The sequence below is a fragment of the Ambystoma mexicanum genome, chromosome 11, assembly GCF_040938575.1.
Source record: "Ambystoma mexicanum isolate Mex_15411 chromosome 11, UKY_AmexF1_1, whole genome shotgun sequence".
Lineage (NCBI taxonomy): Eukaryota > Metazoa > Chordata > Amphibia > Caudata > Ambystomatidae > Ambystoma > Ambystoma mexicanum.
This window is the reverse complement of record NC_090934.1, coordinates 1117416654-1117443667: the sequence shown is the minus strand read 5'-3', so window position 1 is coordinate 1117443667 and position 27014 is coordinate 1117416654. Positions and strand designations below refer to the sequence as shown.

Below are 27014 nucleotides of genomic sequence, written 5' to 3'. Positions count from 1 at the left end.
CTCAAAGTGAGCGTCACTACCCGGACAGACTGTGACTGGTGTTTCTAATTGTACAATTTCACGCCCTACCCTAATCCACACATCACGCTTTCTGTGGTCAGACACCGCAAGATGCCACATGCTAATGCTTTTCTACATCTTTTTGCTGCGCTTCGGTACAAGATACTACCCCAAATAAATACAAACGCACGCAAACATGTTGGGGTGTGACTAGATCTGTTAAAATGTGGCATGCACCCTCTGGAAGTGTGCTTATGATGCACAGGGGTTTTGTGAAGCGTGTACAAGACTGGTCGGTGGCCTGACGAAAAGTACAGCATGTTGCTTTTAATAAACATAATGAAGGTCGCGAGCGACAGAAGATCGTGGCGGGATATCATTATTCTGCTGGCTTTCAGGACATACACGCCCATTCGTCCGGCCTGATAAAGGGGCCCAACCCAAGTGCACTGTAAACTGGGAGCCAGAACGAGGTAACGCGATGACGGTATCACCTTAGACTTGCTTTTTAAAGATGGGCATGTCTGTCAGAGAAGAAAGCTGTAATGCTTGGAGATGCTGGCGCGGCCTCTGCCGAGCTGGGTTGAACCCCAGTGCGTTGGTGCTTTTTCTAGTAAACGTGTGTGGGGTGGGCGCAGGCAGACAGCCGTCTCCAAAGATGAGAGATAACGAAGTAGACTTTGCAAATGCTGAAAGAGGAGTCATGTCTTTGTTGTCGGATATTAAGCGCTCCTTAACATTCCTGCTGGATTTTCGGGCACTGAGGCCTGCCATCAGTGTCCTCTCGAGGTCTTCCTGTTGCTTTTTCCTTCTATTTTACACAAAAAAATGTGAACGATGCTTTGTTGATCTTGTTCTTAAACCAAAGTGCATTATCAACGAAGATTGTGTGCTTAGCGTATTGTTAAAAGTGCTTTGAAATCTTGTAAATCCCTGTAATTTATGTCCCTGTGGTCTCCGCTGCTTCACTCCTTCCTTCTGGTTTTAATTTCGATGTCGTCCTGTCTGGGTGTGTACCTGTAAAATTGTGTTTTTCCAAGAACAATTTACTGTCATGACCTTAAAGTTTTACAGTGTTTCCCAACCTTTGAGGAGCTTCCTCCCCTGTGCAAGGAGCCAACGTTGGGTCACCAGCTTTTTCCCATTACCAGGTTCTAATCAAAGACCTTGGCGGGGATCGGGTTTTGGCATCTCGGGGTCCATTATGCAGACTGTGTGGGTTCTGTCCTCTAGGCTGCCCAGCAAAAATCCCTGGGGGCTGGCTGGGGAAGCTGGAGGTGCAGGGGCTTTTACAAGGTGGATCAGTCTGCCTGCCAGTGGCAGGATGGTTTGTCCCAAGAATCGTCCTATCTGGACCCTCGCCACTGACAGGAAAATCCATCTGCTTTGGGAAATTGGGTGTTGCTGTTGGAGGAGACTCCAGGCAGGGCCAGTGATAATAAGGCAATACAATAAGCTGTCCTAGACGTCGCCACCACTAGGGGCTGTCCCTTGAGCCATAAAAACTCAAAATCTTTGTGGGCATGAATGAAATTGTGCTGGGGTAAGCATAAATCCTTGGACCGGTCATGGTTCCCGTTGCAGGGGTCCATTTCCAGTTGGGCCATCAACAACGTCTGTGCTTAACTCCTACAAGTTACGTATCTCAAAATAGAATATTTTTGATAATTGTAACTTCTGAGGTAATTTGTGTGCCTTATTGGTACAACTTTGCCAGACTACTGTCCGTAACTGAGTGTGGCCCTCATACCAATGAGACCCAACGAGCTGTACAGGTGTGACACAGCTAGTGTTATTGTTATTTTAATGTTTTGTAAAGCACACATTCACAACAGGTTTTTACACCGGGGATAACAAGTAGGGTGTCCCTATATGTGGGGATCAGTGAGATTAACAGGGGTGCATGCACTTAAACAAATTCATGTTAAGTACATTGCAAACCTTTCCCTAGTTCCCACTGCCACAAAATCAACACTTAGCTATGATGAGAAAGTGATCTTGTTCAAAAGTACCTCACAGACTACTAGTGGACATCGTAGCCTCCTTGCTCTTGCAACTCAAAGCTCTGTAAAGGAAAAGAGCCACAGTCTTGAGCGGCACTCAGTTTGGCCACATTATTTGTAGACCCCTTGCCCCTAGAAGCTTGCAGCTTGCTACCCATAGCTCGTGAACATGTATAAGCCATCAGTGCTGCAGTGGGGAATACCCCAGGGCCTTGGATGGGTATATCCAACCCTGGGAAAGCTCTGCTGAAGATGTGCAGTGAAAGTCCTTCCATTTGAGGGTGGGGTCAGAAGCAGCAGGTGAACATCACAAGGCCCTACGCTGAGCACCTGATGATACGTGCCTGGGAGTGCAGTTTGTGGTCAATCCGTTTTGCTATTGTAAATTGGCTCCCGTTTCTGTGTTTATAATCCAGTGGGAGCAGCCACCTCTACCACATCCCTAACGGAATTACTACCACAACACCAACACAAGCCTGTCTTGGATGGGCTTCCTCTTCCTCGCCCACAAATGAGAGGGAGGAGCAAATAGGATGCTCCTCTGCAAAAAAGGAACGGACCTTGAATCTGGAAGCGCTTGGAAATAACAGTCCTCCCTTTCATGTGCCCATTCCTATAGAGCAGTGGTCAAGCAACTCCAGGAACATTTTAAAACATCCTAAAAAAAATAAGATTGGCCAACTATCATGTGTACATTTGTGTAAAGAGAGGTACATGAAATATGATAGTCCAGGAAGGCCTGGTTGGCACCCCTGTACGAAGGGAAGAAAGACATCCTAATCGTTTTAGATCAGGCGGCTGTATTTGATGCCATTGATAACACACTGGCCGAGAAACTCACAGGCACTGCACTGAGCTGGTACTCCTTGTTCCTGCCCTTTCTAGTCTAAAGCTTGAGCCTGAAAAAGCAGACTCTAATGCCCTTACCCTGCATAGTTGTGCATCAGCAGTTTGCCTTGTCCTAATTAACATTTATCTGCGGTCACTGGCTGCATTGATCAGAGCATGTGGCCTAGACTTTAGTGCCAATTCAGGCAACACACTAATTTACTGTGAACAAAAGATGGCATAACAAAATCGGATGAACATCTCCCATCTCCTTTCAGTCGTTCAAAAACGTAATGTGAAATAATGTTCGTAAATGGTGCCAAGTCAGAGTTTCTGACAGTGGGGAAAGAACAAGGAACTGCCCAGACCATACCATTGCCTCTTTCTTTTGGCCCCTTCTGACACTAATGTTTGATACCATAAAGTGTCTTGTGCTAGCGGTAGTAAGATCTTGCTTCACATACTGCATGCAAATCTAGTTTGAAATCTCAAATGCCCCCTGCTGAAGGTGTTGGCATGAACCTAGTGCGATGAACTTGCTCAGCGCCCAAAAAGCTTTGCATTGGCTTCAAGTGAAGCAGCGGGTCCACTATACACAGGGTGTGAAAATGCCGAGACCTGGACACCAACAGCTACAAGTAGGCCAGCTGGTGCTAATTATAGATGCAGAAGTGACATTAACTATGAGTTTTGCAATGTGTAAAAAAAAAGTGCATTAAGAATATGTCATAATTAATTGACTAATAATGATAGTTGCATAGCAGAACCAGCCCCCATTGGCGCCCCCCTCCCCCTTGTCGTGTGAGGATGACATACCTTGGGAAATAAAACCTGAGCAGCCAGTGAATAATAGTCTGACAACAGTTTACATTTTTGGAAACACAGATCACAGTTTATTGGAGGATACAACACAAAGGGGGCAGTCCTAGCCCTAAAGCATCATGGTTCATGACCATCATACCCCAAAAAAAGGGGCAAAAAATCTGAATGTTCCGGTGTCCCCTTGCCACCTCCATGCATGTCGCAAGGCACCGGACATACGCTCCAGATTGGTGCACAGAGTGCTTCTCCCTCGGGCCACTGCACATGAAGGTGAGGAGTCTCCAGTGTCCATAAGGGATCCAATGCCCGTCGTCTGAGTTTGGCTCGAGTGTGGCCATATGGAAACCAGCCCACGGTTCAAGCCGCGGCATACTCCTCCCTGGCTAGGACTGCCCCGAACTCCGCCTGTGGCAGAAATGGAACAATTAGTACAAAATAAAGCCAGGAATTTCACACAATTCCCTTCACTTACACCTCGATGTCCACTGAAAACGTAAAAATGAATACAAATTGAAGCATGCAAACATTTTAAACCTTTTCCCCGACGCACACCCTGGTCTATGCTAAAAATTGGAACAATTATACACCATGAAGCAAGAAATTTAACACACTATCCTTTGCACCCACTTACACCTTGATGTCCGCTGAAAACGTAAACATTTATACAAATTGAAGCATGCAAGCATTTGAAACCTTTTCCTTTTCCCTATTCACATCCTGGTCTATGCTAAAAATTGAACAATTATACAGAATGAAGCATGTAATTTAACACACTTTCCTTTGCGCCCAGTTACACCTCGATTTCCTCTGAAAATGTACAAATTAATACACATTAAAGCAAGCAAGCCTTTGAAACAATTTCCCTTTACCCCTACTCACACCTCGGTCTCTGCTGGGAAAAATTGATCGATTAATACCCAACTAAGAAAGCCAACCCTTGAAACTATTTACAACACCCCAGCTTACACCTTGATCCTCCGCTCAACCTATATTCCCCCCTCAACGTCTTTGTCTGCCTGCATAACTCACACCCTAGTTCATCAAACTGTGCTCCCCAACCTACACCTGGTTGTGTGGGTGGGCAATTTGACGGAGGAGGACTGGAAAGAGGCCGTGCTCCAATCCTCCTCCGTATTTGTAGGCAGTCCCCAGTGCGGGCTGGAAATGCCCCCCCCTGGGGACTGCCCGCCCCCACTACTGACGGAGCTGAAGGGGGAGTGACCTGCCTAACCCCAAGGGGAGGGGGGCAGCCAGAGGGGCACCCACGCTATGTGGGACATCCCTCGAGCGCCTCCTGCAGGGGCTGGAACCTCCCCTTCTCACGTAGAAGTCGTGATTTGTGGCACGGTATGTACTGGTTCCTCGGTTGACAGGGGTGTAGCTCCTGCGCACTGACTGCTCCCCGATTCTCTGAAACAGCTTTTAGCTCCTACTCATCAAATCTTTATGTTGATCCCTGGTCTGTACCATACATGATCCACCAAAGTTTTTTGAACCACTGACTAGAATATCTTTGCAAAGATTTAGGAAATACCAACCTTGTAGAACACATTGAGAACTACATACCATTGTAAACTGCCCTGATGCCGTTGTAAGCTAATTACCGCCCCAGCGAAAAGAGAACACCTTAGAGCGCAAAGCCTGGTGCTGGTATGTCAAACACAAACCACCTGCGCTACCGTAAGCATTTGACCAACATCACCCCAAAAAAGTCAAGTGTACTCTTGGCTCCCTGTTGGCAGTATACTGCACCAGGACCCTGTGTAAAGGACTGCATCCAATCAGAGTGTCGGCTGTTGGGAGTAAAGAGCTGTGCTGCTGCCAGTGTATGTGACTTCTATGATGCTGGTGTGTAGTGTGCCGCCCTCTACATTGTGTACTTGACAAGAGACCAGTACCTTGTTTTGCATAGGTCTCCAAAGTGGCATGGAAATTAAAGATCTGTCTGCCCTGATTGAGATGTGAATCGAAGTTGTGACACCATGTCACACACTGTTATACCTAAAGATCTAGAAACCCGAAGCAACAGAATAAATTGGGACTGCTGAAGACTCCTGATATTTTCATTGTGAAGCACAAATTTATATTAACAATCACCTAGAAACGAGTCCAGGCCGAGGGCTGGTTCCCTTTCAATGATGCCGTGATGGAGACAAAAGCATTCTCTGGGTTTCTTGGCTGGTATTTTCCTCAGACCTGAGTGTTCTCGTACATACCCAGATCAACCTTGTTATAGTACCTGCAGGGGAGTCTCGTCCATATTGGGCAAGGGCACACCGACCAACCTGAACCCTCGCCCATTATGGAGGAGCCACGTCACCCCAGTGTAATCACTGAGCCCTCACCGAGCTGCTTGATGTAGCAGGGAGTGCTCCTGGGCTTGCTTAAACTGTCAAAGGGAAACGTGTTTTCCCTTTGACAGTCTAGTTCCCCAGCGCACATGCTCCAAAAGCCTTGCAAGTCCGAGAGTAGTTTTGCTTCCACAGCCTTGGATGGCCCATTGGGGATGCAGGTTGGGGAACTTCATGTTTGTTTGTGCGAGGGGGCGCAGCTGTGCCCTTTCCTGCATATACAACTGGAATGGGGCGACGTGTCATCAGCGCTCATGCATGCATTTGCAGGAAGCTATCTGTTCTTCCTGGTTCCACTTCGTGTGCGCGGGAGCCAGAGGGCTCTTGTCATCACAGGAGGCGGTGTCAAAGAGGAGCATGATCTGGACCGGGCCTGAGGTAAGTATACAATTTAATTTTGTATGTGTATGTTTGTATGCATGTGTGTGTGTGAATGAGTGAGTATTTGATGTATTGGCAGTTGGGTGCATGTGAATGAGCGAGTGAATGCCATGTGAATGCTGTCTGAATGCATGAATATGTGTTTGATAACTGAGCGCTGTCTGAAGGCGTGAATATGTGTTTGAATGAGCATGTGAACATTGGATGAATGTGTATACATGTGTTTGAATGAGCGATTGAATGCTGTGTGAATGCTTTTGGAAATGCCTGCGTGAGAGGATGATTTGGAAGGAGGTGGGAGATTTTTTACTGGGCATTTATGATAAAGTATCATAGATTCCCAGTAGAAAATGTAATGCCACAGAACGAAATAGCTAGACATACTATATCAAAATGGCAGTCTAAGCAGGTAATAACACATATGTTTTAAAAGCATGAGAAAGCAAGCATGATAAGTATTATTACGAGGCTAGACTGGCATTTTAAAATAATGACTAGCCATTTCTTACTGTGGCAAAGCCATCAGGAGTGTGTTCTTATGTGCGGGTCGTGGCATATATTAGCAGAGCCACTTTAGACATGTTTTGTTACCGTATCATTAGTGGCATTATGTGCAAAGCAAACATGAGTATGTTCTTATGTGGGAATACTGTCATATATAGGTGCAGTCTGCAAGGAAATGTGTATGGACAGCCAGCATGAAAATGTTTTTATACTGGCATATATTGTGGCGAAAGGAATCATTAAAATGTGTTGGGAAATGCACCTGTGCACTGTTGGTGTCTTGCTTCTATTGTATTTTTCCATGAATTTCGCTACAAAACCTATCGCAAACTGTCTTGCTTTTTACCCACTTTGTCACAGAAAATGTGCTGTATAATGCACCATTTTAACCTATTATTAAAAGGAAATTCTCGGGGAGGCCCTCCCCATCTCCCCCATGCACCCTCCTTGGTTCAGTTCCCTTGCTACGCTCGATCCATCTTGCACATTTGTGGCAAATAAGTGATTACCTTTGTATGATATTTGCCGTTTTTTGATGTCTTGTTAAGTGCTTTGGCGTAAAGCGCTCTTTGAATATAAATAAATACCAATGCATGATCGACTGCAAAACATAGCGGCATACCAGGGTTTCGCTGAACCGGCCTGTGCATTGTGGCAGGGTGGTTTGTGCTGGCTAGGTAAGTTGCTTTCTGAGGGACATTCACAAAATATTTGTCTGATGGCATTGTGATTATTAACACCGCATAACTGCGGGATGGAGACATGATTGCCTGCGCAATGACATTCTCGTAATTCTTGGCATTTGGCAGTGTGATTACTGACATAATGTAACTGAATGGTGTGGACATGATAACCTGCATGGTGACAGTGCCGGAATCTTTGGGTGATTATGATGTGGTTATTGACACAATATACCTACATGATGGAGGAATTGTTACTTGCACAGTGACATTCATACGGTACTTGGCTGATGGCAGTGTGATTATTGACACAATACGAGTGTAGACGTGGGGGAGATCATGATGTGCACAGGTACGTTCACAAATTAATTGACTGATGGCGGTGAGATTGCAGTCAAAATAAAACTGCATGACGGGGACGTGATTATTTGCACGAAAAATACACACAATTCTCGGGTGTGAGGGCATAGTTTCTGGCATATCACTGGTTCATACACTTTTCCTGTAAAACAGAATATCAAATGCGCATTGGTGTGACATAATCACAATGATGCAATGTGTGCCCAATGCCAACATTGCTATGGGAGGGAATGCAGTGTAAACAATGCTAACGAGTCGGGTGCCCCCTTTGTAATCAAAAGCAAAGGGAAAGTCGCGACTCTGCACATTGGGATTGTAAGATTGATAAATGGGCACAGATGTGTGATTACCTGCACAGTGTCATTCACACAGTACTTACCTGGTGGTGGTGTGGTTACTGCCACAATATACCTGCACAATGGGGACATGATTACTGGCACAATGTGAATGCCATTAATGCATAAAAAGAAAATGGCAAAATATAGAGTTTGATAACCAGGTGGAGTACCAAAGGGGGCAAATGTAGAATCAGCAGCCATTTTAAGAGGTACGCATCTCCTTCGGCACACCAAACTGGAAATACACCCCTCATATGGTAAATGCTGGGGTGGGAATATTTTGTACTGCATTGCAGTACACAATACAGCAGCTATACCCTTCAATGACTGCCATCTGTGGTGTACATGTGAACTTTAATACTATATAGGAGCTCATTTTGTTATCGCTATGATAATGAAGATTATCTATAAAATCTAGAATCTTCATAAACCAAAAAATTTTCAGCGGCTTGGTGTAAAGCGTTTTATAAATCAATAAATCAAATCAAAATCATTTTGCTCCAGAGTGTAATTTGGCAGCGGGAGCCGTTACGTGTAGACATGTACATAGGCGACTCCCCACCACCTACCGAGGAAGGGGGCTGTTATCTGCTGGTGCATGAAGCCGGCGGACCCTGCAGGAATCCCTACAATTTGTGCCGTCATGAAAATCCATGCTGGTGCAAATGCTGGAGCATTTGATTGGCGGAGAGGAACGAAAGTGGCAGGAATGCAAGTTGCGTTTTGCCCTTCTTCTCTGCCATACAAAGGAGTGAAAATGTGGCATGGCTTGAATGAAACATGTAAAAGCCTTACTCAAGTATTTTAAGCCTTTCACCCATGTTATGCAAATATTGAACATGAGCTCCTAAGTCCATTGGTAACAATATACTAACCCTGGCCCTTCAAATGTAAAGGCCTTAAACTATTGCTGCAGCAATTTCTGGGGCCGAGATGTGGGGACATTTGAAAACTTCTTCAGTGTATTACATTTCACACTCACCTTCACACCTATAGACAATTATCTCTGAAGCCACTGCTATATTGGGTACGATTGTGGTCAAGCAATATTTTAGGTAGGTTTAGGGCAGCAACTCTGGACATCCAGGGGTATTCTCGCGTAAGTTCATTAGTGTTGTGCGATTTTGATTTTCCTGCAGGCTTAAAACGCTAGCAGTAGGATTTCAAGAGTGGTACAAAAACATATTGCAATTATGATTTTGCCCACACGTTTGGTTTAAAATAATCACAGGCTGATTTAGCGGTTTGTTTTTCAGCCCCCCCGCCCCCCCACTTTGGTCTATGTTGGGGAAGTATGACAGTAAAATTGGAAGATTTGGGGAATTTTGGATTTCAGACCCCCCTTCACTGAAAGGCCTGTGTTGGGGAAGCTGGATAAAAAGGTTGGACTGATATAAGAACAGACACCCCTCTTCCTTAAAAAAGTCAGAGCCAGCAGGACAAAAAGGATTACCCAATTAAATTATAGGCTATAGTTTTCAGCGCACACTAGGAAGTGAGCTTCGTTCATTTCGAATTTGAACAAAATTCACCCCATGGTGTTCTACCAAATGGGGAATTCATTAAATTAATATTTTTAGTTAAATAGGCTAAGAATCTACACAGTTTTGCCCCCCACCCCGCCCACTATAAAGGGAAAGGATTCAAGGCAAGCAGACTCCCCCACTGCTTGGTTTCACAGGGCCCAGTTCTACTTACATAGAAAGCCTGTGTTTTAAGTTCAGGAAAGCCAGCTGCATCTCAGGATACTGTGGAAAGATAGGGCAGGGGTCTGGTCACCACTCTCAAAGATGGCCTCCAGCTCTCCACCATAGGACCCAGTCAGCTTTGAGGCCTTCCTAGAAATAGACAGGTCCACCCAGATGCACTCTCAGCAATCTCCTCTGGTGTTTCCTTACAGCAGTCAGATGGTAAGTTTCAGCAGCCTTCATTGCCTCTCTATCTGTCTGTCCCTGTGTGTGTAGCTGTGTGTGTGTCTCCTCCTCTTAGTGCAGTCCCCCTTATATAGCAGTGATGACACCACCAATTTTACAATCTTGGGGAAGTGCCCTGTAATAATTCCTACAACTAGGATTGGACAGTTAACCTTCTCTCTCCTCCCAATCCCAGCCTCCAAGTCAGGTTTGGTTTAGGGGTCTGGAACAACATGTAAATTCCCATTTGTATCGCCATTTGTTCTCCTTTCACATTTTTGTCAAAAACTAGTTATGTATCACAGCTTCATAACTGTACTAGCAACTGCCATAATATACATATTTTCTGATTCAGCTAATCATGGGGAATTAGATAAGCCGACTACCAGGTCCGTACCATGTAGCACAGCCATGTGGTACCTTTCTGCTGTTTCAATAAAAAGCATAACAGTTATGAATATGTGTTTTTACCCATATCCCTAATTTTATTTTCCACACACTCACCAACTCTCTCATTCGGATCATGTTCAGATCAGCCAGAAACACATCTTAGATAGCCATTACAGTTCCCTGAGTCGCATGTGGATGAATTGTATAAATCAGAAATCGCCTGGAAATTACGTAAAAAATGGCACACAGCTGAAGAAAATCCGCTTTATGGTTGCTAAGAAAAAGGCCCAATTGGTAATAGTCCTTTTAAATTAATTGTGAATCTTCATATGGGACACAGGACTATTCTTCCTGCTTACGGCCATTTGTTTTCACTGGGTCGGCCTGAACCCAAAGGTTTGTTTTATCAGTCTCTTTGTGTTGGAAACCTGCTCTTTGAAGTTGGTGCCCCCATTTTCACACATATTGGTCATGCTCCAGTCAAGGGGAACTTCTCCTGCAATCAATGCCTTCAGAGCCAGCAGGTTTGGAGAACACTGAATTTCGACACCTTTAGCAAGACACTTTATTAAGGTTGGTAATTAGATGGGAGATGTAACATGCAGAATGGCAGTGGGAGATTTCCTTGTGAAGTTTGCACACGGCCAGCAAAAGGGTTTTTCTTGGGCTGACATTTTTCCATGTAATCAAAGTGGTTTTTCAAATGTCACTGGTGTTTTGTATGTGAAACATGTACATTTCTTTTTGTCAACCTGCACATCATGTCTTTTCCCTTATGTTTTTCTGTGAGCAGTAATACATTTTCACATTTAAACTGCTTTTATTTGCACACACCTGTGCAAGCCGTTTTTATGTCCCTGTTTAAAAATCCTCTTTTCCATGTGAAAGGGATCTTTGATTCCGCCTTCTTTTGTAAATAAAAATGCTGCTTTTCGTTTGGTAGTGACAGGCAGGCTGGCCCCCTTTCCACATGGCTCTTCAATTTTACTTGAACAAAACTAAAAACACAGGGCAGGCTGTTTTTGGTTTAGTGTTTAAAATCCCGCTGTTGATGTGAAAAGGACTTCTGTTTGGGGCCTTTGAATGCACCCCACAGGAGGATTACCTCAGTTACATTGCTAGCCTAATCCAGAGAGTCCTGTATGTTAAAACATGTCTGTATGCCTGGACATACTACCGGCTATCTCGTTTAAATGAATGGTTCGGTCAGAAATTTTTATTGTCCCTACGGGTAGCCATGTGTTTTTAAGCCTAAGTCGGTCGATCTGAGTGAGATGAGCCTGTCATCAGCAGATGTGTACCGTCCTTTTCCCAACGCCAAAGCATGACTCGTGTCAACAATCGCTGCGCTTCAGCTAATGACGTGTCGCCATGGAAATGGCAGGACGCCTCTTTACTCAATAAGTATAAACAGACATGTTTGACAACACACAGCAGCAGATTTTCGATTCCATTCCTCTCTCTGTGTTACTTTGAGTATTCTGTGACTCGTTTCTGTGCTCTGGTCAGCTACCTTCGCCGCTTGTAGCTGTGTGAACAGATACCTGTACCATCGCTATAAATTATTTTAGTTTGTTTACCACACAATGGCTACAATAAAGCCCTACATGTACGAGCCCGAGTATACCAAGGAGGAACTACTGGAAAGGGAAACATGCGAAAACGATGGGGCTTCGGACGGCAGTTGGCAGGACGAATCAACGGATGAAGACCCTGGACCTAGTTGCATAGACAGTGTTTCCACCTGGTGTACATGCAATCGGTGCGAGCTAATGCCAACCGAGGATGAGAACTGCAGCTGCTGTGAAAACTCTGGATGCGTGGCCTACATTTCGGAAGGCGAGCCACAGCCGCAATGCATCACCGAGCTGCCAGACTTCAGGGCAGCCTGCCTCACACGGTCCGTGTTGAGGATAATGATGGTGCTTATGCACAAACTTCGCACAACTGTTCGGTCCTCGTAATCCGAGTGATGAGTAAGTATACTCTGGTTGTGATGCCACTACTATTTCATGGTCGTCTCCTATATTCAAAATGACATCTACATATAATTGTAACGCATGGAAGTCGTTCAATAGTGTGCAGTGTCTAGATAGCATTTGTCCGAGCAGAATGCCATTAGTTACATGAATTGTCATTGACGACAAAGGTTTAATAAACTTATCTTGGTCATTTAAAAACAGTTTGTATCATTCTTTTTCACAGGTGGTACAGGCTGGTGGCCTATCGTTCCTTTACATGGTGGCTTCACGGGAGGCTTGGACACCGCATTCGAAGAGTAATACCCGCCTGTGTCGTTGGTGCCATAAGACAAACTTTCCCCAGTGACAGCGGTCAGTACAGGGGATTTTCCCTCGCTATGCTGCAACCTGACCTGTACAATGTGTAAAGTTTAGTATTTTTGTGCCATCAAAATAAGAAACAAAATAAAACACAACATATATTTTAGCAACGGTTGTTTCGATTTTTTAAATGAATCAAGTGTGTCTCCATTCAGCAGTGTTCCGGTGACTTGTCTGCACGCCCCCGACCCAACCATCCCACCCCCCTCTATCAAAGGCAGTTCGCGCCAGTGGATGTGCGCTGCCAGGGTGTGCTGTCAGGGGCGCAAACGGCCAAGGTGCCAAACAGCATGTACACTTCAAAAGGTATTCCACGCCCAGGGGCCATTGCTCACATGGCCTCCTCAGACCCCGTGTCTCTGGCCAGGATCCCCCCTCACGCTGGCTGCCCCCCTGCAATCCACATAAGTGTGTCTCCATTCAGCAGTGTTCCGGTGCCTTGTCTGCACGCCCCCGGCCCATCCATCCATCCCACCCCCCTCTATCAAAGGCAGTTCGCGCCAGTGGATGTGCGCTGCCAGGGTGTGCTGTCAGGGGTGCAAACGGCCAAGGTGCCAAACAGCATGTACACTTCAAAAGGTATCCCACGCCCAGGGGCCATTGCTCACATGGCCTCCTCAGACCCCGTGTCTCCGGCCAGGATCCCCCTTCACGCTGACCGCCCCCCTGCAAACCACATAATACCACGACATATACACGTCATTCATTCACAAACACACCCCTGTTTTCTAATACTTTATAAACCACTTGATATGTCTCATGAGAACATCTTTGTGCTTTGCAAGTCAACTCCTGAAAGTGCTACCTGAGAACCACTGAGATCGATGCTAATCTGCTCGTCGTCGTGCTATCTATGAACTTCTGTGACCGCTTCGAGCAAACTCGTCAGTGTGCTACCTGTGGCCATCTACCTGTTCTCCTGCCACAAACTACTCGGCTTGCTGAATCTAACTGTTTGTTGGTCAAGGTAAGGCCATGTATCACAGTCATATTTCGTTAATTTTTAAATTTCTATCTATTTGCAAGTATAGTTCTCAATAGTGCTATGTTCATTGGTCTCATTGCGATTGACTTGAGTTTCAATTGTTATGCTATAAATAGATCTATTTATTTTCATCTGTGTCAATTGTCATTGAATTGCATCCGTCGTGGGTCCTGTCTATAATATAAGCATGTTTCCTTTTCGTGCAAGACAGTACATCCAAGGGACGAGTCACATGTTCAGAGTTTAGTCACACCATTTATTAATTTGTGAAAGTTATGCAAATACTAAGCCGCACATGATGAAGTGGAATAGTTCCGGCGACCAAAACAAACCTTGCATTGAACATTGTATGGTTCATTTACTTTTTTATCACATTTTTATTCATCAAGAATTTATAATAATGTTGATATTTATTTTTCAGAATTTTCAACAATGCCTGCCTGTTCGATTAGCGGTTGCCCTTCAAAGACCCATGATAAATCTGAAGGCACTACAATGCATGTATTCCCTAAGACGGTAGATCGGATAAGAGAATGGGTCCAATATTGCGAATATGAACCGTCAGAGCTTGAAAGTAGAGTCCAAAAAGTCTTTGAGGATAAGAGGGGTGATCGATACCGCATCTGCAGTCGGCACTTTCCCTCGAACATGTACGCCACATCCTGGGTAACAAAGAAGAATAGACGGCGAACGACACGAAAATTGCTCACAAACGCTATTCCCACTCTATTCGTCCACATTCCGCCACTGGTGAGTCAAGTGTCCGGATATGGCTTTAGGCCTTGCGGTAGTGTGTAGGTAGCCAAATGGATTAATTGATATTTTAGGTGTTGTGTCCCTTGTAATACTTTCGATATTGATATGAGTGTATAGCTTTTTGAATAATGACATTTAGCAATACATTATTTTTCGATTTTATAACCCTCAAAGGAAATCTATTTATGGGCACAGGGAACTGTGCTATATTACGCATTTTCAATAGCATTATTCTCAAGTATTCTTTCACCTTACATGGCACTTTTTAATATTGGCATTTCACTATCAAACAATAATTTACCTTTACAACTTCTTGACTATCCACTGAATATGAAGCAACAGCATTCTCCATCCATGTCGTGCCAGCAGTTATCAACCACTTCTAGCGCGTATCAGGTAATCTTACTTAACTATTCCGCCACAGACTTGTTTTATGCATGTCAAGTAATAATTTTTATGTATCCTGTAATTATTTTAACCAAATGTTTGGTTAGTGCTTTCCAATTGATATACACCTTAGTTGTCGTCCCCTAGTGTTTGTTTTCAGTTATAATTATTGTTATCCATACTAATGCAAGTACTGTCTTTCAGGGAGATGCTGAAGCGTCCAGCACATTGACAACATCCCTAGATGTTCTTCAGCAGCACGAGGTATGGATACTGACAGTTCCATCGAACGAGATCATCACATCTTGTATACTTGTCGTTTGATTGTTCTACACAATGTTTCATTCGTGGTTAGCCATTGATATGTACCTGTGTCGTGGACCCCAAGTGTGTGTTATGTTTTCAATATTGTAATCCTTACTAATGCAAGTACTATGTTTCAGGCAGTAGATGGAGCGTCAACCCCTGCACTTGATGCAGAGCCTGACAATCAAGTAATTCCAGATGAAGTTGAAGAGGGAGTATGCATATACGATTTGGTGCAACAGCTTTCGGAAGTGCGCACTACATTTACAACATCCCTAGATATTCTTCCGCAGCACGAGGTATGGATACTGACAGTTCCATCGAGCGAGATCATATAACGTGATTCCATTTGCTATACTTTCTTCCTTATTAACGCAAGTACTGTGTTTCAGGGAGACGACGCAGCTTCCTCTACAATCACAACATCCCTTGTAGTTGATGCAGATGTAAATAAATCGGAGAAATAAGTCAAGAAAATCGGATCATATTTAGATATCCATTGATTCTTTTAGACAATGGATCATTTGTGGTTATCTATTTATATGTACCTGTGCCGTCGACCCCAAGTGTGTGTTATGTTTACAATATTGAAAACCATACTAACGCAAGTACTGTGTTTCAGGGAGTTGCTGAAGCGTCCACCACATTGACAACATCCCTAAATGTTCTTCAGCAGCACGAGGTATGGATACTGACAGTTCCATCGAACAAGATCATCAGATCTTGTATACTTGTCGTTTGATTGTTCTACACAATATTTCATTCGTGGTTAGCCATTGATATGTACCTGTGTCGTCGACCCCAAGTGTGTGTTATGTTTTCAATATTGAAAACCATACTAACGCAAGTACTGAGTTTCAGGGAGTTGCTGAAGCGTCCTCTCCAATAAAATCATTCATGGCAGTATATGCGGAGCCAGAGGTATGGATACTGACAGTTCCATCAAACTAGATCATCAGAGCTCGAATACTTGATTGTTCTACACAATGTTTCATTCGTGTTTAGCTATTGAGATGTTCCTGTGTGGTCGTCCTCAAGTGTGTTTTAATGTTTTCAACATTGTGATCCATAGTAATGAAAGTACTTTGTTTCAGGGAGTTGATGGAGCGTCATTCTGTGCTGTCTATGCGGATCCAGAAATGATAGTCGTTGCAGCGCAAGAGGAAGGGGAGACATGAAGATACGAATCGGAGCGACAGCGTGCAGATGTTGAAGTTCTGGGGACTATATTATGGGTTTTTTTCTGTCTATTGTACAATACTGTATCTTGGGTTTAAACTGAAATTCCCTTTTCCAATCTGTTCTCTAGTTGCCCGTGGGTGTACGAACTATACATACACAGACAGTGAAACAAATGAGGGATGTTGCTTGCCAAACCATTTACACTTTGGAGGAAGTAGTAATTGAGGCGCGGCGTGTTCAGACTCGAGATGCATTTGTCCAATGGCCAGAACATGAATTGAATGTGTCCGGAGAATCCAGCAAAGTTTTACTGGACCATTGCTACAGTGTGACTGCACCACCACAAGAAGATGATACTGAATGTATTGAAGATAGCTCTGAAGTAGTCGCATGTTAATTCACACAATCTACACCCGCCAAAAAAATGCCACCCAAAAAGCTGTGGACATTGTTGTGTTCTCCCATCAATGTTCAAGTAACAGATGTTGAAATGACAGAGAATGAACCAGCAGCACTATTCACCGACGCACCAGAACATGATATCACTGATATTAGTTTCAATTCGGTTGATATGTCCACAACGGTACAGTCTGAAACAACTGTGATGCAGGATGACAGTCTAATGAAAGAGGGCAAATACATAGTATTCGACAGTTGTTTGATGGATATTATAAGTATGCTGGAATGTGGGCATTCAGTTAGAGGGCAAGTATGTGGGAAGCCATTGATGAATGTGACTCGTCAAACACAAGGCAGTAACGTCAAAATACATGCCACCTGTACATTACGTCATACATTCTCATGGTCTGCACAACCGATGCTGGGGAAACTGCCAGCAGGCAATCTACTGTGTGCAGCTGCCTCACTTTTTAGTGGGTCCAGTTTTAGAGGTTCGAGTCTTTCTTTCAGTTTGTGGGACTCCATTTCATTTCTAAAACGCAGTACTACAAATTCCAACATGATTATCTATTTCGGGCCATTAGTGATGCTTGGAAAATTGAACAATTGTCTATAGAAAGTACATTCAAAGGCAAACGGTTCAGGCTAGCCGGCGATGGACAGTGCGACAGCCCTGGATTTTCAGCCAAGTACTGCACCTACCACTTTCAGGACATGGATAGTAAGAAAATTGTGAGTTTGGTGGTCGTGCAGGTGTCCCAATGTAAATCCTCAGTGGCCATGGAGAAACTAGGATTTATAAAATCATTGGAATATCTACAATCGAGGCGAATGCACATCCACGTCATAGCCACGGACAGACACGTTTCAATAGCCAAGACAATGAGAGAGCAGTTCCCACATATTAAACATCAATTTGACGTATGGCATCTTGCTAAATCAATCAATAAGAAAATCTCGGCTGCAGGGAATAATAAGGTTTGGAAACTATTTCACAGTGGTCCCAGTCTATCAGCAACCATCTTTGGTGGAGCTCCAAAACTTCAGTGGAAATTCTACTTGAAAAATGGCGGTCACTAATGCACCACTGTACCAACGTTCACTGCTGGACAGAAAACATTTCCACCAATGTGAACATGGCCCTTTGTCCCCAGAGGAGGCACGGAAGAAGAAGTGGTTGATTCCATCTTCACCTGCACACAAAGCCATTGAGAAGATTGTGTTTGATAAAACTCTATCAAGAGATTTGAGGGGACTGACAGAATTCTGTCACACAGGAGGTTTGGAGGTGTTCCACAATATGTGCCTAAAGTACAGGCCAAAGCGATTGCATTTCGGCATACAGGGCATGAAACATAGGACTCTACCAGCGGTCTTGGTACATAATGCGAATGTGTGCCGTGAACAAACTAGGACTACAGGAAATGTAGGGATGCTTTGCTACACTATGGCCTTTACAAAAAGAAGTAAAAAATGGGTGGTCAAACCAGTATATGAGGAAATGGAATTCGACTTTGTTAAAGTCCTTATTGTTAATGTACTAGAGAGATGCACACACATGGAATTTTGAGCGATTCTGTGCACAGCACAGCACAGATACATTGCCACCAAACATTGCCACTGTGCCATGTCCACCCAAAGCAGAGCTTGTTGAGAAGTGCAAATCCCGGTATAAATGATTATAATCTGATTGTCTTTTTGAAAAAAATGTTATTGTACAGTGTACATATAAAGTATGCTAAGCCTAACCACTCCCTTCACCATCCTGAGTGGCGAACAACCTGGGTGTCATAGTTGACATCTCTCTCTATTCACCTCATACCGCTGACCTTTTCAATATGTGTATGCATATATTTTTGTTGTTGTAAGTACGCTTCACAAACTCATGTAAAAGCTGCGCACTGTTACCTGAGGGGAGGCTTGCACATTACAAATAATAAAACAAACAAACAATAAATCTCACTTTCAGCTCAACTCCTCAGATACTTTATACTTTTCCTCACCTTTCCCCAAAAAGTCAATGTCTCCATAGTTATGGTTCTCTGGGGCTGCAAAGCTCGCGGACAACTAGGACAAACTTGGGGGCCTTGGAACGCACCAAGCGAGGTGTTGCAGTGGGAGAGAAGCCAGTTCGCATTAGCACAGTTAGGCCTAGTACTAAGATGGAGTCCAAAATTCAAGTTCTCACGGATGGCTTTACACAGGATGTTGCAAAGTAGGAATGTATGCTCATTCAAAATGAAGGTCACCAGCTTTGATTTTTTGCTCGCGGGCTGGAGAGGCCCACGACTCGCACTGGCAGTATAAGGTTCTATTGTTTTTTGACCTTGAGAGACAGGGACCATGCCCAAAGGACTTCATTTGAAGGAGGGGTGCAATAACGTAAGAGACTATAAGGCTGAAAATTCTGAAAGTAGACCGAGTTTCATGTTAGTTCAGTATATGAAAAATCGTTGGCACAAACAGAGTGGGATTTACGGACTGCATTACGTGGAGACAATGGAAATGGCAAATATATTGTAAGTAACTCTTTAGACGATTTTATACCAGAATATAATACCAATAGCGTACCGTTAAAGCCAGGTTAAGTTGTACTTGTTCGTTCTGTGTGGCATATTACAATGAAGAGCAAGTAAAAAATGTGTGGGATCGTCTTTCTACCGGGCACATGGGCATGCATGTCCCCATTCGACACGCATGTAGACAGTCGTTTCTCAGTGGTTCAACGCTAATAAATCATTACATTGTGTCTTATCCTCGATTTCTTTTGTCAGTTTTCGCATTGCTTTTAGAGCCAAACACACTCCATTGCACTATCCTCGCAAGCAAATAGTTTCACCTCAGCCCTAATAAATAAAATGAATAATAGTAATAAAGATCGGCTGGTGAGACTAATTTCAATTTTTATGTTTTCAAAACAGGTACATCCTACCGTACTGCGACTGCCACCTATTCCAGACCCCGGCCGACGGATTCTTCAATCGCCAGCTGCAGCTTCTTGTAAACAACTGCACTACCTTGACTATTTTATGGGACGATCTCCAAGGGCCCATATGCCCTTACGCAGTACTAGCTGCTAGAAGCAACATATCAACCTTTACGGTGGCCTAGTGCCTAGTTGATGAAACAGCCTTGCGATTCACCGTGCGACCAAAGTGCTTCTTTTAACGAAAACCAACACCCTGTGTACCATAAAGGAACAGCGCGTGACTCACAATAAACTGTAGCGGATTTGCGGATCAAGAGCAAAGAAAAAAATGTCCATTCCGATTGAATATGCCGATTGCTGAATATTCTCTAAACATTTAATGTCAAATAAATGTACTTTACCAAATTTACAATCATGCTGTTTGATTTTAAACTACAGTTTCATACTCCGAATTGTGGCGCGCTGTGTTGTGAGATGATCTGTGTTGGTTTCCGGGTTCTGTGTGAAGTCGCGTAGAAAACGACTGGGCGCGTTTGGCTACGCAGCCAAGTAACGTCGCGGAGAGAGGCAGGGAATATGAATGCTTTGTTGATGTCAGGCTCAGGGGTGGGGGATATGATTTAGTGCTGCAAAAGCAGGCCACCCAGGGCGATGGGGCAAGTGATAAGATTATCACAAAATGGCGGTGCCCTGCTGCCTGTTTTCGCGTGTTTAGTAGACGAAAACTCGGGTAAGGTCCATAGGAGATTTTTCTACGATCGACCGACTTAGGCTTAAAAACACATGGCCGACCCATAGGGACAATAAAAATTTCTGACCGAACCATTCCTTTAAAGGCTCGGTGGGACAATATAAATGATTTGCATCACCCATTTTGCCCAGGATATGAGGAAACAGTACATTTTCTTTTCCTCTGCCCCACGCACGATAACATAAAATGTAAAACTGTAAAATCATGCCTAGTAAATGGAGGCATTCGTACATTAAGTGTGGTAGAGGAATTCTGTAAAACGTCTTGCACAATTGATGTTATCTTCGCCGTCTCCAATAGGCCTGGTGGTGGAGAGGTCGAATGATGAAGACCTGGTGAAACTGCCTGCATTTCATGGATTTCAGCATAGGCTTCTGGAAATGCTAAAATATCAGGGTCCTCAGCCAATGTTCCTGTTTGTGTATGAACCCTGAAAACCCATGCAATGAATTGATGCTTCTTACTTTTACATTATTCTGTTGATTCCACACTGTATCTCAGTATTATGATCGCATATGTTGCATTATTTGATCGTATACATGAATTACCTCAGTAAAGATGAAGATGATGAAGTAACTGTCAAAATCCAATACCAAATATACAGTTATATAAAGGCTATTACTTCAGTATTCTAGCAGCAGCAGTGGAAGAGCGCGAGCCCTGCCTCCGCTAATGGACCGCGCCAGAGAAATATGGCGCCAAACGCACGCAGTAGGATTGCGGCCATACAAAGGCAGCCATCTGCAGAAGCAAACCAACGGGAGGGACAACTGCCAAAAAGGCCTACCTCTGCCAAGAGAAAGAAGGGAATGAAAGCCTCGACCGTGTGTCTGCTGCTGAGGAGTCCCGTGTGTGGCGCACGGCGCGGGCTCAATGCGAGGGCTGCACGGCTCCCATGACACACGCAAAATGGCCTCCGCGGTGACAGGAGATCGGCTCCCGTGGCTTTACGAGACACCAGCCCGGCAGGTCTGTCTGTTGTGTCAAAAAGGATCTTCCAAAGAGATAAACTTCGCTTGTGGTCTGGCTCATAAAGACAACTAGTAAATATTAGTTTTAACGCCACGCTTGTTTCTCTCATGTATCAAATGCGGTACGCGTTTTTTTTAAAAAAAAAGGTCTTTTAGCATTGCAGCCAATGGGGCATGGAAGTCAACTTGCTTTTTAGGTTATTGGCTATTTTCATATTTCATTAAAGAGGCAAGAGAGGTCCTTACGACATGCATGTAAGATAAATGAAGGGAAACGCTTCAGTGGAATGCAAATGGTACCTGCTAACATCTCTTGTATGAGGAGGCTGCGAATGTGTTTGTTTGTTTATTTATTTGTAGTGCGCGCCAGACCCAGGGGTAACTGGGCGCAGTGAAAAGAATATGCAAAGCTTACAACGTTACATAGAATTACAGTGTTACAAAAGTTACAGTGTTACCTAGAATTAAAATATTACATAAATTGCAATGATGAGGAGAAAGTATGTACAGACTTAGCAGGGATCATATCGCGACAGTTATGTTGCTATAAATATTTACAGTTGAGGGATATCTCTAATAATACATATATACATTCAGATAAGGTGGCATCACAGAAATGTCTATCAGTACCTACATATTTTTGTCGTTGAAGTGTTGAAGAGTGCAAAAAAAACACTTTTAACTTTTCTAACGTTTAATAATTTGAGTTCGTGTGTTTTGTAATGGTCTGTTTTTAGTGCGTTAGATGAATGCGCAAAAAACAGCTCGTTTTTCAGGAGGGTGGGGGGGGGCGATGCTTTCATGAATGTATGCCTGCACTGTTGCCTCCACATCTCCTCCGCTTCCCTCCTTTCCACATGTTGGCATATTGTTTTTTTCACTAATGCTAGTTATGTGAAATACACGTGCAAATGTTAACGTCTCACATGTTTTATGGTCCATTTATACCGAGGCTTGGATGAGATTTAGTTTACAAATCACTTGGCCTTCACTCTGCCTTGCATGTCACCAGAACCTCGTCACATTAAAGGGCCTTAACAGGTTAATATGATCGTCAAATTTGATAAAGTTTGATCCAACACTGAAAGTATAGCCTGTCTGCCACAAGTCAATTTAAAATCACAGGGAGTTAGTCGGAGATGTCTAGATTTTCGGAGAAGGTTCTTTACAAGCGCTTTGATTTGTTAATACTTTGTGTAAGGATTTGTTTTCGGTCCCTTCAAATGTACCACTTTTTGTGGGCCTCTTTTGGGGGTGTGGAGAAAGTGTGCTTCGTATTTGAAGCTTCCGGGACACAACGGTTCATATCTGAGTGATGCAAACAACATTTAAAAATAGATCCAGTTTTCCCTTTCAGATTTACATGGATACTTTCAGCACCATCTATAAATCAATCCTGCAGGCCAAATAACCCACGTGCAATATCTCGAGTTCCGCGGAGGCGGTGGGGGCGGGTGTACCCCCATGAAGCTCAGGGGCACAGGCCGTTGAGCTTGGAGAGCTGCCCACGGGGTACAGAGGAGGGAAAGAAAGGCGGCCACAAGGCGCGCCACCTTCCCCCTCTCCTCTCTCCTGTTGCAGAACTCGCATAAGAGCCTCACAGGGACCATACACAAAACATACGTGCTAGCAGTGGGCACCAACTCCAAAACCCCCAGTGTCTCTCCCCTCAGCGGTCGTTGTCTGAAAGTGGTGGCACAGAGATGGTGGCATGGGCCTGGAAGGAACTGCCATCAGGCACAGGAGTGGCGCACCAGCCAATTTACAGGTCCCAAATACACAGACCTGCGAGCCTGGGGGACACCCTGTGAACAAGGAAGGGCAACTTCCAGTTCCTGCCCCAAGTGCCCAGAAGTACAGAACTAAGACGACACTGCACACCTGTATGTTTGGGAATATCCATAATACTCAGTTATGTTTATTAGTATTAGTTTATTTAAAAAAAAATAAAAAGGCCACAGCCTTTTTATTGCTAACACAAAGCAAGTTTCTGCGTGTTGTATGTATTTATTGTACAGAGTGTATGGCCCATAGGGCTAGCGCTTCCACAGCTCATGGCATAAACACAATTCTCGGAATGGAATATTTAGCCTTCCAGAAAGAGTCACGAGTGAAAATGGTCCAACATTCAGGTTGAGCGCTTTTGCTGCCAGGACTTCACTAGTTTCATATGGTGATTAGGACACACATATATCCTAACGGTGGTGACAATGTTAATGAGCCTTCAGGACTGCAAATTAAGAATTGGTCGTAGTTATCATCTTAGATGCGATTGACAATTTCCTCGTGTTGAACGAGTGTGACATGTTTGTGTGAAGAGTTTTAGGCAGTACGTCTGCAAAGAATATGCATTCACTTTAATATTAAAGACCTGAAAGCCAACTATCACAACAATAAAAGAAACTATTGAATGCAAAGTGTAACAGTGCAGCTGTGGGCTTCTGCTGGGTATGGTGGCAGACATTCGACGAAGGATGACGTGAAGTGCCCTAAGCCAGATCTGCTGTCCCGTTTACATTCTGACCTATGGCTGTGACTGATGCTTGCAGTCCAGTAGGCCCCATTGAGAGGTTGGATTTCAACACACTCGACTGCTGGTGGCTGTCAATGGGACCGTGTTTCACCAGAACACGTGCCTTTCTGTGCACGCAGTCCCACTGGGACTTACCTCACAGGGCAGTCGGGTGCAGGTTGCATTGTCTGCTAGCTGGCAAAGATCACGCCTATGTTTAATCGCTCTGAAATTAGAAACAAAGTCTGATGCCCAGGCTCATTGGAGAAAGCACGTGTAAGTAGAACGCAAGTATCTGTACCCCGATATTTACGTTAATGTTCCATCTCCCTACCCACTGTGTGACCCCTTCTGTTGCTTACATGTCTAGATTACCTTTGCGTTGGAGGGAAGCGCTTTCTCTCTGCACCTCCTGCAGTCTTTGTTAATGGAGACTTGAGGATAGCATCCCTTTCCGGAGGGGGGGGGTGTAAAAGCATGTTGCCCCCTTCCCCCAGCACACTCGATCATTGATATTGTGGTGAGGGCTGGACAGAGGGGTCTATGAAGAGAACCGGCGTTGCAGGTAAGTACCGTGCACAGCATTGCAAGGAGAATCTGCGTTTCTTTATCCAGGAGTTCGGGGTTGCAACAGGGACTGGAAGAAGTCATGTTTAAATAGTTGCACGTTGTGCTAATAGCATTACTGTTATCTACCATGTATTGTGCTTTGTAACTTGTACCAGCGCCCATTTACTCCCGGCGCTTTATAAATAAAATAAATAAACAAACAAACAAACTTGAAACACGGATGCAGGTTTGAACCAAATTATAGTGTAGTGGGCCGCGTTGGGTGTGATAGTCTGCCCGAGACTCCTTAATCACAGTGTTGTCTAGCTGAAGCCCGGCTCCGCAGCTGTCGACTTTCTTTCAGGAAGTTGTTTGGAGTGTTTATAGAAAAGCACACTCGAAACAAAATATAAAAGCAGTTGTTTTACTGTTCTCATCTCACCAAAGTGAAACACTCATATGAGGTAGGAAACGTTTGTCTTTATATTTTGTATGTCAAACCTACTACTTTTAATTCGCCTTCAGAACACGCACGACCCTCCGCATCAATAAAGGCTCTTTACTGTGCATGGCCAATACTCTGGGTAGCCTAGGAAAGGGGGGGCTGGGGGGGCTGGTTAACAGAAGACAAAACTAATCATCACTGCCAGAGAGTTTTGAAATGTGTCATCCTACTTATATAAAAACGCACGCTGCATTGCATATACATCTCCTGATCTGGGGGTTACATTTTTAGAACAGTACAGGCTGCATACCATATCGATTTGATTGTAAAGTCACTGAATTGTTATGCGAAAAATTATTATTTGTGGAAGACAATATGCAAACATGTTGGACGGGAGTACCCGCGTGCATTAGGAACATGCCAGCTTCTTTCTCTCACCGATCTCTGCGTGCTCGCAGGAAGTCACACGCACACCAAAGGCGAGTTTTAGTCTGCTGTATTCGCCTTATCTGTTTTAATGATTGCGTGGGGTTGAACGTCTGACGAGGAAGTGGTGAAAAGTGGTAACGCGAGTGTGCTGCTCTGTGTCCTCCCCGCCGCAGGTGATCGTGCAGTCCGGCCGGCAGCCCACCGTGCTGCAGAAGCTCTGCCAGCTGCCCTTCCAGTACTTCAGCGACCCTCGCCTGGTCAGGGTGCTCTTCCCGAGCCTGGTCTCCGCCTGCTTCGGCAACCCGCAGAACAAAGCCATCCTGGAGCAGGAGATGAACTGCGTGCTGCTGGCCGCCTTCCTGCAGGTGAGGCGCCCCCCGGGGCCGCAGCGCTGGCGAAACACGCGCGCTCTGCTGCAGGGCTGGCTCGCTGCCTTTCTGCAAACCTGTTGATTTTGTAGAAACCATGTTTACTTACAGATGAAGATGCATAATACGCCTTTTTAAATTTATTTTTTACAAACTCCTTCGATGTAAGAACGGAATCCTGATAAATAAAACCTACTCAGGTAGGCAGGACAGCCCAAAAACATAAATACGCTTGTGGTCTAAGGGAATAACGCGTCAATCAATACCGTGGGCGAGGGAGGGTCTGAAACAGCATAATTCAATTTGCTTCATTTAATGGGACGGGAACCCGGTACTTTCAGAGAACTGTTCGCATGGCTGTGGCCTGTCTGGGATCGTTTATGCGCCCCAGGAAATGCGAGCAAATGGCCGTGGGTCGCCGTCGAGATTTTTCCAGAGACAGGGTCACTCAAAATGCATTCGGATACGTGATAGTGCGCCGCCGCTCTCTGGGCGGTTTTGAGCAGTTACAAAGTGGAAGTTAAACCCGCTCCGGCGAGTGCGTCTACTTCGACCTTATGAAACCTTTTCTGTCTCTGGGATGCAACTGGAATCGCTGCCAAGGCACGCACCAGGCACTGCTCCGAGTTTCTTCTCCAGTACCCCTCTGCGCCCCTTTCCTAGCAGTTTTTTTTGGGTGGGCCATAAATAGCTAATTAAGAATTCATGATGTAATGGTTTGTTCAGATTTGAAAGGGCGAGAGTGAAATGTGTTGGCTGGAGTCCAAGTATACATCAAACGGCGAACAATAGTGGATGCTGAAGCCACGAGAGATGGCAACTTGCACCAAATAGTCGCTCTTGGGATTCTGTTTATTGAAATACGAAACCTTCATTAAGCAATAGGTTTATTGCTGCCGCCCCACCAGAGGCACTTGAGGGCAAGTTTGGCCTTTTCCAGAATTGCCGTTTGAAATGGTTGAACCACATTTAGTTGAGGTGTTCGTGAAAAATGTGGTTTTATTCAGTGGTATAACTTTGAAAGAGCGATGTCTATATTTCCGTGCTTGGCCCACCTTTTCGCACACTGAATCAGCTGCCTCCATGCGCAGTGCCGCTAAGGGGTAGTTTACCCAACTTGCTTTATTTTCAGT

At 44.5% G+C, this 27014-nt stretch overlaps 1 protein-coding gene and 1 long non-coding RNA gene across 6 annotated transcripts in view; one reads left to right on the top strand and one right to left on the bottom strand.

The window, feature by feature from the left end:
• Positions 1-27014, top strand: part of SCAPER (S-phase cyclin A associated protein in the ER) — a 4210252-nt gene that overhangs the window by 4114126 nt on the left and 69112 nt on the right. For all 5 annotated transcript variants that reach the window (XM_069624455.1, XM_069624453.1, XM_069624454.1 and 2 more), the window contains one exon: positions 25687-25878. In XM_069624455.1, the coding sequence (XP_069480556.1) occupies positions 25687-25878 (192 nt within the window). The remainder of the gene's footprint in view (positions 1-25686; positions 25879-27014) is intronic.
• LOC138504177 (uncharacterized) lies at positions 3696-25690 on the bottom strand. The gene is made up of 2 exons (XR_011279788.1): positions 25523-25690; positions 3696-4058 (listed from the first exon to the last, which is right to left on the bottom strand). It is a non-coding gene; the product is annotated as an uncharacterized lncRNA (long non-coding RNA).